General features: G+C 33.1%; 1 protein-coding gene across 1 annotated transcript in view; it reads right to left on the minus strand.

Annotated features, from left to right (window-relative positions):
- Positions 1 to 15,203, minus strand: part of LOC110025452 (RNA cytidine acetyltransferase 1-like) — a 70,554-nt gene that overhangs the window by 19,335 nt on the left and 36,016 nt on the right. The window contains 9 exon segments of the mRNA XM_020725935.1: positions 1,132 to 1,222; positions 4,299 to 4,336; positions 4,654 to 4,830; positions 10,634 to 10,686; positions 10,779 to 10,878; positions 10,988 to 11,075; positions 11,181 to 11,304; positions 12,434 to 12,531; positions 13,246 to 13,382. Coding sequence (XP_020581594.1) covers positions 1,132 to 1,222; positions 4,299 to 4,336; positions 4,654 to 4,830; positions 10,634 to 10,686; positions 10,779 to 10,878; positions 10,988 to 11,075; positions 11,181 to 11,304; positions 12,434 to 12,531; positions 13,246 to 13,382 — 906 coding nt within the window.

The following is a 15,203-nucleotide window of genomic DNA, read 5'->3' on the forward strand; positions in this document are numbered from 1 at the left end:
CTAAGGTCTAATGATAAGCCCACTAGATGCCACCTCTAGTATGTCGTTTGCTTTCTTTAAATTTTATATCACGAGAGGCCACTTGGAGTTACTCCTTATGATCAAGACCCCTATGAGCTAATGATTCCTGATACCATTTTTTTGCAACTCCTTTGCTGTCAATAGGTCCTCCATTTGGCCATTTCCTTGGGGTTTAGGTTTTAGAGAGGGAAGAGTTTAGAGCGGGCTAGCAACCGCATAGAAAAACCTTAAGACTTCGTCCAGGCACACCCAGGAGCACTTACAAATGGACCTTAATGCTCGTTCTAGAGAATTAGAAAGACCTGGCCAATAAATACCAACCCAACCACTTAAACGAACAATCGTCAATACCAACCGCATAAAGAAACTCGCTCAGTTAACTTTTATGATATTACATTAAACAAATTACAAACCAAGTAAGATTTAATTAGGTTAAAAATGAATTTCAAGCTGTTCAAGAACGATAATTAAATATTGAAGATTAATTTATACATGAACTACATACTTGGAATGTTCTCATATCTAAGGTAGAAATTAATGAAGCATATTATTTTAAAGCATTTGTTCTTAAGAGTAAGGGGATGTCAGATCAAATAATAGTCTTCTTTTCTAAAAAATCCAACAACAAAAGAGAATACTCACGCTTCCAAAATTTCTCAATTTTTTCTCCAGCAAAATCCTTTCATGTCTCTACTCAACTCCCACTTAGGGGTGTAAATGAGCTCGAGTCAGTTCACAAGTTAGCTCAAACTCAGCTAATTAATAAGCTCGCAAATTGAGCTGACTGAGTCGCAAGCTCGAGCTCAGAATATAGCTCATTAATTGAAAATGACCGAGTTTTAGCATGATGAGAATTAGCACATTAGCTCATGAAGGGCCTCAGCAAAATTTATACTTCTAATCCCCATTTCGCCACTCAAACTATAGATATAAATGAAGCTGAAAAGCTTGCACTAAAGAGTTCAATAAATACATTGACAAGAATTTTAACGTAAATAAAAATAAATCACGGCCTTAAAAACAAGTACAACGCATGGAATACGTTAGTTCTTGCAAAAATAAAAAACAAAATACCGAAAGAGAATATGCCAACAATCTAAAATAGCAAACCTTTTGTGCTGCTTCAATAACGTTAACTTTTGGTTCTATAATCTCCTCAACATCTTTCTCAGAAAAATGTGACAATTGCCCTTCATAGTACCTGCAAAAGATATTGGTCATGTAAAATACCTTATTTTTTTAGTTTACTTGACATCTTGAGTTCTGCTCGACAAAAAAAAGGAAGGGGCATGAACATACATAGCACACAATTATAATGTATTTACATATCTCACACCTAAACTTTCATATTTACACAACAAAACAGTCATATTTTAAAATCACATCAGATATAACACTATTATCACTTTCAAAAAGTGAAATGCACATTTGCATGCATAGGTTTAAAGCATCAAACTGTTATGTATGTAAATATGAAAGTTAGGTGTGAGATATTGATACTGGAACTAGTTTAGAACTTAGCAGAAACGGAAGCACGCATTTTTTAGCACGGAATTAGGGGTTGCAACACGACACAAACTGGAATGAAAAATATAACATGGGTGGTGGTGGAGTTGGCAAAGCAGCAAGGGGAAAGAAAAGGGAGGGTTGTAGGGTAGGTTAGAGAGAGGGCTAGAGGCTGGATTCGGGAGGGTGGCCGGGAGGTCGTATAGCAATGGCTGCTGCAGAGGAAGGGAGAACAGGTTGTGGTGAGGTGAAGTAGAGGGCAACACTGCAGGCTTGCAGCAGTTGAAGGGGGTGGCATGGAAGCTGGAAGGAGATGGGTTGACCGACGGCAAAAAGAGGTGAAGGAGAAGTAGTAGGGAGGAAGATGGGAGAGGATACATTTCCACCTCAAACCGAGATACAACCGGAGCACCATCTGTGCTCAGATGCAGCCCTTGCAAAAGAGACTTCTACAAAAATCTGGAAAAACTCATGCAAAACATAACTCTAATTCAACACACACAAACATATATATAATAGCTACTAGATAAAATAGAAAGAGAAGGTTCCTCCCTTGGGCGGCAGACAAGATAAGGAAGGGGAGAAGAGGCGGTATACAAAAAAGAAGGAGATGCGCAGTATTTCTTGTGTGTCATAAGACCGGCCGGTCCATCAAAGATTAGATCAGGATCCCTGCTGGCCGGTTTAGAAACCCTCCGGTTCATTCGACCCCCAAATCGTCGAGTGCGGCTCCAAGGTTTAGCATAATATCACATTATGCCAGCATGTTATGCTTGTATGTAGACATGTATAATTTAATTTGAACATGCAGGTTAGTTTCTTTTCATATTTAAAGTCTTATTTTAGCTCTGATTATTTTGTTGAGTTAGTTTTGTTCACTGTAAGTTGTTGCCTTCCAAGTCGGGGCAACGAGCATTGGGGAGAGTAGCTAGGTGACTTGTACAACTTTTTGTTCCATAGTTGAGAGCTTGTACAGTCTTTTTAGGTATATATTTATTTATTGAATTTAGCAGCTCTATATAATTTTCATGTTTTAGATGATTTAATTTCCATGCTTCTGAATATGCAATTGAAATACAATGTATTATGTATAATGTGGTGATCCAGTTAGACTAATTCATCACCACTGAGTCCTGATTATATAAATCAAGACAAGAAATGGTGAGAGTTGGTCTGACCAAATTGCCAAGCTCTGTCGCTCATCAGCTGAACCTTAAAAGAAGAGAGGCATGCTGAGGTGTGACAGGGAACATGGTTAGAAATGCTTCTATGTAGTGATGCTAAATTTGTCTAACACCTGCATAGCATTTTCACAACTATTTTTGTTTATAATGAGCATGCACACCTTCCCCTTTACAATACCACAAATATGGAAACAATCATGTCTAAGGCACTGTTGATCCCTCTTAGGCTTAACCTGAGAACTTGTAGAACTATAAGCAGCTTGCCATCATCTGCAACTGCAAGTAACCGATAATCTTCATTCTCCTCCCCCGGATCTTCACTCTCGACTTCGTCTAATGCACCTTGCTCAGTAAAAGAGATCACCCTTCTATTGGAACAATTGGTGTAATGTATCGTATTGATGGCATTTGAAACACTTCCTGACTGAGAATGTTATGGAAGTACAGGTCTAGTCAGTCCTCTTTTCCTCCAATTTTGACTTCTCTTCCCAAGGGGTAGGTCTAGGTGTTCTAGTATGAGTGATCTTGCAACCTGATCTAGTGGTTGAATCCTAATTGAAGGGTTGTGTCGACTTGATGTTGTGGTGGGGCCTCTCCACTTTCAATAAAATGTCCAATAGGGATGCAACTCGACCATGTTGCCAATAGACGGTCGCAATCCTCCTAAATATATAGCTATGGTGTTCTTGGGTTCCACTAGTTCACTCTGCAACATGAGCAACTCGAACTCTGTGGCGTATTCTTCTGTTAAAAGGTTTTTCTGTTGTAAGTTATAAAGCCTCAAGAATACATACTGCATGTAAAGTGATGGCAGATATTTACATTGTATCTCCCTTTTCATCTTGAACCAAGTAGTAAAATAGATGATTATGTTTATTTTATATAGTAGTTATTTCCTACTCTTTTAAATCAATACAATTAGTAAGTTTTATACCTTTATATTTTCAGTCCTTCAAAATTTTTTCCTGGATTTATGAATTTTTTTCATATGAAATAAATAAAATTCAATACCTCTCATGTTTTAAATCCAATATGATGATCTCACAAGCATATAATATGATCCATACAAATGTTGGAAGAAAAAGAAGTACGATATATGTAACTAATTGGTTGTGTACTTTTTGATGATTAAGTTTGCCCCCATAAGGCATTGGTTGTGAACACAACGTACCTATGCATGTAAATGAAAAAAAAAAAAAAGTTATTTACACTTTTGTGGCCAATTTTTGAAAAGATTAAAAAAAAATGACTACACATAAGCTAATAAACAATTTTCTTCACCAAATAAAAAAATGTGACTCGTATAATATTTTTAATAGAAGTTGATTATGCAAAAGGAGAAGTATGGCCATGAGACATGCAAAGAATAAGCTATGTTAAAGTTTAGTCTCTTTAACATAGAACTAAATTTTTTTTTTCTATTTTAATCAACTTTATGACAAAATATGATAAAGAACATAATTAGCATGAGAGAATCAGAATATTAAACATAAAGGAAAGATTCAGCTTTCAAATGAATTAGTTTCACACTCAATATGCATTTATGTTTAAGCAACGTTCTTAATGAAGGCCAACTCAAAAACAAACCTCGTTAGAAGGTCAACTGCAACAGAGCCATATCCCAGCTGTAACAAAATAAAGCAGGTAGGTGAAATAACATGCAATCATTATAGGCAAGACAAAAATAAAAAATTGGAAGAATTACCTACATACCACACAATTCTTATGTATTTACATATCTAACACCTAAAATTCATTTTGTACATACATGCCAATTTACTTATGCATTAAAAGGCGTATTTCACTTTTTAAAAGATAAAATGGTGGTGTTTTTTAGATTTGGGTTGCATTAATGTAAAAGTAAAATTTAGATGTTAGATATGTAAAAACATAAGAATTGGGTGGTATGTATGTAATCCTAAAAAATTTCAACAGTAATTACCCTTAAGGCACTTGGATGAACAGCAATGCGAACAATTCGGGCTCCAGAAAGGCTTGGAAATACAGTGTCTTGGAATTGCTCACAAAATTTCCAAGGTATCTGATCACCAAAAGGTGAATGACCTTCACTCAAACTTTTGATAGCGGACTTTTGCGAAATTTTTCCTTCAAGGCACACCTACAACAAGGTAACATGAAGCTAAAATTAATCAACCATGTAAGGATAACAAAATATCTAAAGTCTCCTCCAAGAATTTCATTATCTACTATCAACAAAGCTAAATGATAAGCTTCCAACATAATTAAAAAAGGTAGCTAATTAAAAGCCAAAATGACTGAAAAAAATTCTTAAAATCAAGAAGATAAGTGCGATAATAGTTAAATTGGATGATAACTCTAGAAAAATTCATAAACTAATATTTCGAATTAAATAAATATGAAATCATGAAGGACCTTCTCATAGCATTCCTATATTGCAAAAAGAAGAGCAAAAAAATCCACTATATTAGAACGCTTCTTCTCCTTCAGATACTTGAATGATTTAGCAAAAGAATTGCTTGCTAAAATACCTGTTAGAATATAAAAGCATTCACATACGTACCACCCAATTCTTATGTATGTACATATCTAACACCTAAACTTCAATTTTTTACATTTATTTCACCCAAATCTACCATATAGCATCAAAAATACCACTATTTTAACTTTTAAAAAGTTAAACACACATTTTCAAGCTTAGGGAAGGTGGCATGTATGTAAAAATTGAAGTTTAGGTGTTAGATATGTAAATAAATAGGAATTGAATGGTATGTATGTAAATCTTCCTAGAATATAACATCACAAGAAGCATGGTGCACCTCCTTGATCTCCTCAGCCCATTGAAAATGTCCTCCCTAACTTGATAAATATAGCACCCTAGAGACCATATGAACCTAAGATGCTATTAGAATCTCAGAGACCAAAGATATGAGGAGACAGTGGAGATCATAGGGACCTGGAAATAATTATCGTGAAGATGATCAAGATAATCTACACTGCATGCATCTCAAAAGAGAACTGGAAAATAAGAATAAGTTTAACTTTTAATAAAAATATATATTATATATGATGACATCTACTTATATGTGTACTCAAGAAAATCAGACGAACAATAAAAAGAAGGGGGGCAAGAAGAGAAGGAAAAAAAAAAGACAAAATTTTGATCATTTGATTTTCTCTCTTCACCATCAATTTCAGCGCCAACACTCATGTAAAGTAAGAATGCAATGTAGGCTGCTCGTACACGTAAATACCTATGTGCACTACTATGATGAGATGACGAAAGCCTGGTATATAAAATTGACCTACAACAGCTCTCTATTCATAAATGGAAATGGATTCCATGTGTGACCCATTTGACTAAGTTACGAGTTTTATGAAGACACAATACACCACAGTTTTAGAACACGCATGTTCTAAATGCAATAATTGCAAAATGGATCCACAATACATGCAACAACAACAACAACAAAGCCTTAATCCCACTACGTGGGGTCGGCTACATGAATCCTTTTTCACCATGGCGTCCATCACAATACATACACACAAGCAAATTGAATGTGAACATTAAACTCAAAATGAAAGGTTTGCACGAATTTTAAGAATAAACTACTTGTAAAAATAAATAGACAAGAAGGGATTTTGAATCAATTTTGCAAAAGGCCTCTGATAATCACACCATTGCCTAAGCTAAAGATTACAAAGTTGCACACTAAAATTAACAAAAGCATCTGAATGTGATTCGGAGAATATGCTAAAACTTCGAACTTGAAATCAAAGAATGCTACAAACAATCGAAGATAAGATAAACTCAATTTTGCCCCACATAGAGAAGCATGTGGTTGCTATAAAAAACATGTATTTATTTCTGAAAAGATTCTAACACCTCAAAACGCAAATCACAATCTCAATGTGTAGTATGCACACATTTGAGTCAGCTGCCCTACCTACATAAGGGTAATAAAGCCAATATTTCTAAGTTTGATCCTTTGTAACCACGGCAGTCAATAAAACTAAAGCATTGATGAATATGCACACCATAAATTAAAATAGCTGCAATTAACAAACATTACTAGCATATGGCTTGGTCTACCTCGACAAACTGGTATTATCATAAGATTGAAAATCAAATTCCCGTTAGCAAAAACTTGCTTAAATTGTCTTTCATTTACACATATTAAAAAAAAATATAACTCTCGATACCATGCCTATAAAGCACAAATAAAAATTTAAGTTTCACAAACTCAATCATTAACATACAGGAGTAGAGTAGCTCAAATTTCTAATGTAAGGAATGTTTAAATGAATGCAAGTGATATAAAAATCACAGATACAATCATTTGCAACCAAGCAAGCAGAGTTGGCAAAATCCAAAGCAACAATATCGAATCTACCCCTAAGTTGTGTATTCTTACTGTATATCATAAAAAAAGGGTTCACTCTCAAAATAAAGCTTTTAAATCATATACAAAAGGTGCAAACAATCCTACCTGACGCGGGGCTTCATTTCCCCTCAATCGAATCGGGTGACTGAATTGGGCTGAACGAGTTCAGCCATAGGGAGAGAGGGGTGGCCGAACCAAGGGATTAGGGTTACCGCACAACAGAAGTGGTCCCACCTCTCCTAGTTAACTACTATTAAAATATATTCTTTTTTTTTATTAGGGTTAGTTTTTGTTCATTTTTCTGTCAGAACAGTCGATGTCGTCCCCAATTTTCTCTCTCATAGTTGTATCCGAAGACACATGGTGCTCCCGCTGAATCTGGCTCAGAGGAAGTGTTTACCCTCGACTTTCCTATTTTCTGCAACCTCCATCCTGCTGCCGCCGTCGCTTACTTATTGTAGCTTGCTTAAGAACAACAGTTTTGTTATCTTTTGTAGCCCCAAACACTCCTCTTTGTCGTTGCCAACCTCCCGTCCTGTTTTCCTGTCGCCACCCTACTCCACTCCCTTGGTAGCTGTCGCAAATCCCTTCAACTTCCATTACTACTGTCGTAAACCTCTACGACTTCCATGGCTATTTAAATAACCCCTTCACCTTTCACCACTGTTACCATGAGCCCCTCCCCCTAATTCCTGTTGTCCTCACAACCCCTCCTACACCCCAAACTATTACCGAACTTAACCCACAATCCTTCTACTACTGCCGCCTCCCCATATCAGCTCATTTGTTGTTGTTGCAAGCACCTAGCCAGCCATCTCATCTGTTGTCCAGTCGGGCATCATCAATTTCATCCTCGCTGCTTTATGCTATTTTATTCCTGTTTTAAAAGCCTTTGTTATGATCCCTTCGAATTTTCAGAAATAATATTCACATTCTATGGTCTTTTTAGATTAACTCCAGTATCACTACCCTAGTGATGGCTTACTTTACAGAAAATAAAAACAAAAGAAAATCCTATTTCAAAATCCCTTAAATCCCAGCACATATCATTTCGGGTTTGAATTTTTCTCTTAAAGCTATGAGCATCAATCAATTTATCATCTACATTAATTTGATGTGTATGATAAATTCAATCAATTGAGTTCTGGCGACGTCTATTTTATCTCAAGTTTGGCAGGGAGAGGTTATAGTGAAGTGAGACACTATTACTGTTTCCACATTTTTGAATGGATAAGATGAATCACCCTCAAGTAAAGAGTTCTTTCCAGCACATGAAAATCGATGCAGTCTACACATCTAACTGTTGAGGATCAAGATTTCTTACAATGTTATATGCATCTGAATTCTAAATTAATTACAAATTAATCATTTCTGTATGATTTCTTATTTTCCTTAGATTATTATGTATAAGCCCATAGGAGCAATTTAGACAACCAATTGTACACTTAATCCAAAAAATATTTACCCTAATTTTTAAAGAATTGAAAAAAAAAATTCTTTACACAAAAACTTTGAGGAATCAATATTGAGAGCTTGAGGATTGTCATTCTCTCCAGAAGAAGAGTTCTCAGCCCATGAAAATTGATGCAATCTACAAATCTAATTGTTGACGATCAAGATTGATTACGCTGTTATATGCATCTTAATTATAAATTGATTACAAATTAGTTGTTTTTTTGTATTATTTCTGATTTTCCATGGATTATTATGTACTAAACCCATAGGAGCAATTTAGACAAACAATTGTCCGCTTATTCCTCTAAATATTCCACATATGTTCTGTAGAACCTAAGTTTTAAAGAATTGAAAACAATTTCTTTACGCAAGTACTTCGAGGAATCAATATTGAGGGCTTGAGGATTGTTATTCTCTCCAGAAAAGAATTCATTTCAGCACAAGAAAATCGATGCTGTCTACACGTATAATTGTTCATGATAAAGATTGATTACATTGTTCTATGCATCTGAATTATAAATTGATAACAAATTAATAGTTTTTCGTATCATTTATTATTTTCATTGGATTATTATGTACCAAACCCATAGGATCAATTTAAACAAACAATTGTCCACTTATTCGTTATAAATATTCCACATCCGTTATGTACAACTTAATTTTAAGAGAATTGAAAAAAAAAAAAAAAGATTACAGAAGTATTTTTAAAAATCAATTTTGAGGGCTTGAGGATTGTTATTCACTTTTTTTTTTTTCTTCTCCCTTTTTCTCTCACCAATTCCTCATCAGATCGACCATATCATTGCCAAGTCTACATTACTATAGACTAATGTGCTAGTCCAACCTCGTCTAAATCGCAAGCCAATATGCTCACCAGTGGATCAAATACAATATTTTTAGTACCGCCTTTTTTAGAACATAACAATCTTGCTGAAATGAATAGAATTTAGTCATATTATGCATTGTACAGATTATAATACGAAAAGATTAGATTTGGCATTAAAATACATCTTTAGGAAGAGTGCTGGGAAAAAAATTGTGTATATCCAAAAAATAAATCTCAATTCTGATTTCAAATGACCTCTAAAAAAAATGATTGTAAATAAAAATTCAATTTTTTTTACTATTGAGTTACAATACATGATCAATTTGAAGAAAACAAGCTGCGATTAATAAAGTACTAAAGTAGTTTGATCTAACAGTTTCGCGCATTCTCAGAGTAATTATATCAATAATTAATGAAAGAGAATAAAGAAATTTAATAGCATAGGAAGGACATTAGAAAAAAGTCCTTGGGGTTCTCAATCAACTTCTTCGACAATAGAGCTTAAAATCTCATTCACATATTTATGCTTACATATATTAAAAACATATTGGGTGGAACTCGTTTTAATAACAAATTTAGTTTTTTAAAAAAACTGCGGGCAATTTGGGTAGTGAATTAGCATGGCAACCCATATAACAAATTGTAAGGAAATGCACCTCTGCCCTATAGCTATCTCATTTCATCGTTGTTTTCTAATTTAAACAGATTCTGATATATTTGCACTACAAGTTCAATGACAAGCTGTTGGTTAGAAGGTGGCTCTTCTTTGAGATATGCGTTCATTATCTGAGTAATGATCCGTATAACGAAGCTATCTAAAGCTTCGCTGCTTTGTGATTATATAGGTCATTGCTTGTTCAGTGAATTTCTGAATATAAGAGCAAACCATTATGCTTCGGGAGGATGAGTTTAAGTACCAATTATGGGGCATTTACATACATATCACCAATGTTTTATGTAGTTACATATCTAACACCAAAACTTTCCTATTTACATTTATGCCACCCAAATGTTTCATATCACATCAAAAAACATACCACCATTTTAACTCATTTTAACTTTTAAAAAGTGTAAAACATCTTTTCATGCATACGTAAGATGGTATGTATGTAAATACAGAAGAACTGAGTGGTATGTCTGTAAATCTTCTAAATATCTAAGCATTTCTCTGGCTATGGATTTTACTTATATGGAAAGATGGCAAGTATAGGGGCCATACAAATATACAGTAAGCACATTCATACACATCTCAGAAAGATTAAAATTTGCGTAAAAACCTGAATCACACAGAGTATATCTGGGAGCTGATTTTTTGACTCATCAACTGGACCTGCGTACAAACCAAAATAGCATATATATAGCTTCACAATCATAATTATATAAAAAAATAGGAGCAGCATGGAAAAATGATAAGTGAAATACCAAGCAATACAAATAAGTGATGTGAAGGAGCATCTGCCATCAATTGTAAGTCGTTCGGTGAATTTTTGTAGTGCGACGCAACATAGAGTGCCATCATTCTCTACCAGAAAAAAAAAAATTTATGTAAGATCCAGTTTTAAAATCAGTTAATTAATTTTTGATATTAAGTACTAGAAAATCTTTTGAAGAAAAACCTCCAAATTTCATACCTGTAGAAATATTTCACTCTCTTTGTGATATGAGAAAAGGGTATCACGACTAACGTAATAAAGATCACATTCGCTAGGATGAGGCATTCTGTAATGATACCGAGGCAGAAAGAGAAGAAAAATAATAAAAAATTAATAATTGTGCAAATAAAAAATCAAACAGACCTTCTGTGAAAAAAAAAAAAAAACTAACCTGCTAATATTTGGAATATAATTTGCAACATCCAGGCAAAGCAAACCATTTAACCAAGACTCGATGGGATCACTAGAAGCATATCTAATGGACTCATGCAATTCAACCTTCTTGAAAAGTCTACCTACATTCACATGATAAATAAATAAATAAATAATAATAAAATACAACTAAGTAACTCACAAAATAATATACAATAAACCAACTGAACAAGTTGAAATATGTTATCATGATAAGTAATAATTCCCTAAATATCAGATTATCAAGGGAGCAGAAAGTAATTTTTCTTGGTCATTACAGAAAAAATTCGTAACGTGATCAAAGTTCGGCATCAAAAGAGCTAGTAATCAAAGGAAGAGAAGCTAGAAGCCATTAAACATTTGAGGATTCCCACATTTTCTTCGCATTAAAACATAAAGGCATTTACAAACATACCAGACAATTATAATTTATTTACATATCTAACACCAAATCTTTTCTTCTTACATTTATAATACCTAGATCTTTCATTAAAAATACCACCGTTTTAACTTTTAAAAAGTGAAATACAAATTTTCATGCATAGGATTTTTGTTTTTATATATTTTCATGCTTAGGGAACGTGTTCTGTATGTAGAAATTGAATTGTATGTGTTAGGTATTTAAATACATAGAAATGGAGTGGTATGTATGTAAATCTTCCTAAAATATGTTATTACGAAGCAAGATAAACAGAAAAAAAAATGGCAAAAAATATATTGGAATGAACAAACAAAAAAATCAAAATGCCAATTAAAGAAGAATCTTGCCAAGTAACATGATGCATCAACGGTTTTTTTTTTTTTTCTCTCACTCTTCTAACCAAATTGAGTTCGTAGATGTGAAGCACAGCAAATATGGGATAACAAGATGAAACCTTAGCATATATGACATAATTGATGGCTTTCAAGCTTTCTAACCGAATGCCACATCAACTCGAGGTTCATAAAATGTTATATGAGTAGCTTATGCAATAATGCTGATGAAAAAGATGGTAGCCACTGTAAACCATTTGAAGCAAGCCTTTTACAGCAAAAAAAAAAAGATGTCTTTTGTAAACTTATTAGTCGTGTACTGTAGAGTTAAAATGCAAGTAAATTTAAAACCAATGCCAATAGCATGTACTCCAAAGAATTTGAAGCCAGCATACTGCCCAACACAGCTTTACAAGAATATCCAAGGAAAATAACTGACTTTAAAATATTAAATAATGGGAATACTAAAAAAACTGTTACCGGAATGAGGATTGTCAACGTTCTGAACAGAAATTTGGCTTTGTGATTCCAACTGTTGAAGAAGCTTCAACGACAATGATCGACCAGTTCCCTCGTACCTAAAAGCGCAGACACATAACGTAATGTATCAAAATGAACACACGTGGGTAAAGTGAGAATGCATCTGCACACATCAAGCGCATGTTTGGGATCTCATTTCTCTTTTTATTTTATTTTTTTGTTTTACTTTTAAAAAATGTTTGTTTATGGCTTGTTTGGAATCAATTTTGTTTTTTATTTTATTTTTTATTTCTTTTTGTTTTTTTCTTTTATTTTTAAGTACATGATTGTTTAATATTCTTTTTGCATCTTTTTATCTTTTTCTTTTGTAAAAATAAATTAATACATTTTTTAAAGAACTGAAAACAACTTTTAGATGTTTAGAGTATTTTTAAAACATACTTGAATCAAAAAGGCAAATGTGTTTTGCTTCAAATCAAATCATAGAAAAAAACAAAATAAAAACTAAATATAGAATATAAAGTTAAATGATCCCAAACGGCCCCTTAGTACACTTTTTTATGGTGCACTTGTTATATATTTTTATTTTGGTTTTCAAAAGCAAATTAAGATAATTTTAAAAACACTCAAAATATATAAAAGTTTCTTTGACTGTTTCTAAAAACAACCAAACATGTTACAACGCACCAAACATGTTTATTTCAACTAAAAACATAAACAAAACAAAAAAAAAATCCAAAAATCCCCCAAGTTATATTAAAAATGGAGCAAAAAACTTGGGTGAACAGCATTCCTGGGAAATCAGGGTGTACCCGTTCACAGTAGATGAGAGGAAAACCAGCCATGGACCCAATAACGACTTCACAATGGGTAGTGGAATAGCGGCAGCTTCGTCAATAACAAGAAGCTCCACTTGTGAAAGCTTTCCGTGATCTTGAGGCTTCAAATACTGTTCAAATGAACAGCTAATTTAAAACATAAAGATTAGAATACAATGTGCAAATAAAATGCACGTAGGTGCTTAAAAAGAAAAAAACAAAACTTCTTGATTTCATAAAAAAACTTAATATAATTCAGATATTAGGCAAAGAGTTGCAAATATGTATTATCAAAGCCACGGACACAGCCAAAACTAAACTATGGTTACACACTGAATTTCACAGAAGCTAAATCATCTATTTTGTTCAAAAAAATTGGTTTTTCATGCATATGGTCTCAGTTTTAAAATACTATTTCATTAGATTTATGAAGGAAATGGGTATGGGACTGAAATATAGATTCGTGTTTGCATCTTCAATATTCTAGAGACGTGAAATATAATTTGCAGAGTTCAATTCAATTCAATTAAAGTGCCAAAATAGTCATATAACTATTTACATAGTGTCATTTTAGTGCCAGAGTTTAAAAAAATATTAAATTAGTACCTAGACTCTTTTAATATGGGTTAAAATAGTCCCAGGGAGAATTATTTTAGCCCCCATTAAAAGAGTATAGGGACTAAACTGACACTTTTTGAGACTTTACGACTAAAATGATCTAAAATGACCCCCAGCACAGAGTCAAGGGATCATTTTGACAATTTTATCAGTTCAATAATCGCAAAATCCACATTCAAAGAAAAAATGCCGCTACCAATCTGAAATATCTAGTATCTTTGTAAATGACAGAGGAAACTGATAGGATAATATTTTATTGTACAAGAGAGGGGTTCCTATTGAGAAACCTTTTTAATGTCAATTAATAACTTGTTAAAAAGTATGATAATTCATCTATATGCCAAAAGAACTAATTTCATGAATGAAGTTTCTATAGCATGAGAAGCTAAAAATTTGCCAGAAAATACAGAGACCAACTTCTTTCAGTTTGCTACAGATGAATAACATGGTGTTTTCATCAGAAATAATTAGCCCAGGCCTGTTTGGCAGCAATTTTATTTTCTATTTTTGTTATTATTTCTTTTATTTTTGAAAATATGTCTGAACGGTATAATTCTTATATGGTTTATTTTCTATTCAAGAAAAAAAAATAAACTTATTTTTAAAACACTCAAAACAAATATAAGATGTTTTGAGTATTTTTTAAAATTAACTAGCTCAATCAAACATATTTTAGTTTAAATTAAAACATAAACAAAACAAAATAACAAAAAGGGGAATATATATACATAGCACACGATGCTTATGTATTCACATATTTCAAACCTGACTTTCATATTTTCAACCATAGCACTACAACCACTTTTAAAAAGTGAAATACACATTTCCATGCATAGGTTTAAAACACCAAAAGGTTATGTATATAAATAAAAAAGTCTAGATGTGAGATATGTAAATACATAAGAATTGTGTGCCAATTATGTAAATATTGCAAACAAAAATGAAAAAGATAAAATTGATGCCAAACTTCAATCTTATAGCCACTGTCAGAAATGTAAACTCGCTGCATTGCATAGGTCTTTCCTATTTTAAGTTGTATTTTATTAGTTTTAGTATATATTTCCGTTTTAGAGAGGCTGTAACTGAGATTTAGGCGCACAGTACATTTAATTTAACGTAGATAACTCCCACCATTAATGTCGAAACTATAAATAATTTCATTCACCTTATCTCAAACATTAAACAAAACACACACACACTGTTATGATCTAAAGCAGAAATCGACACGCTTTTCAACAGAAAATTATGGCAAACACAAATATTTTCTTCAATTATCCAAACAGCTCACACAAATACCAAAGATAAACACCTAAAATTTGAGAGCTAGGCGATCT

The sequence above is a fragment of the Phalaenopsis equestris genome, unplaced genomic scaffold, assembly GCF_001263595.1.
Source record: "Phalaenopsis equestris unplaced genomic scaffold, ASM126359v1 Scaffold000299, whole genome shotgun sequence".
Taxonomy (NCBI): Eukaryota; Viridiplantae; Streptophyta; class Magnoliopsida; order Asparagales; family Orchidaceae; genus Phalaenopsis; species Phalaenopsis equestris.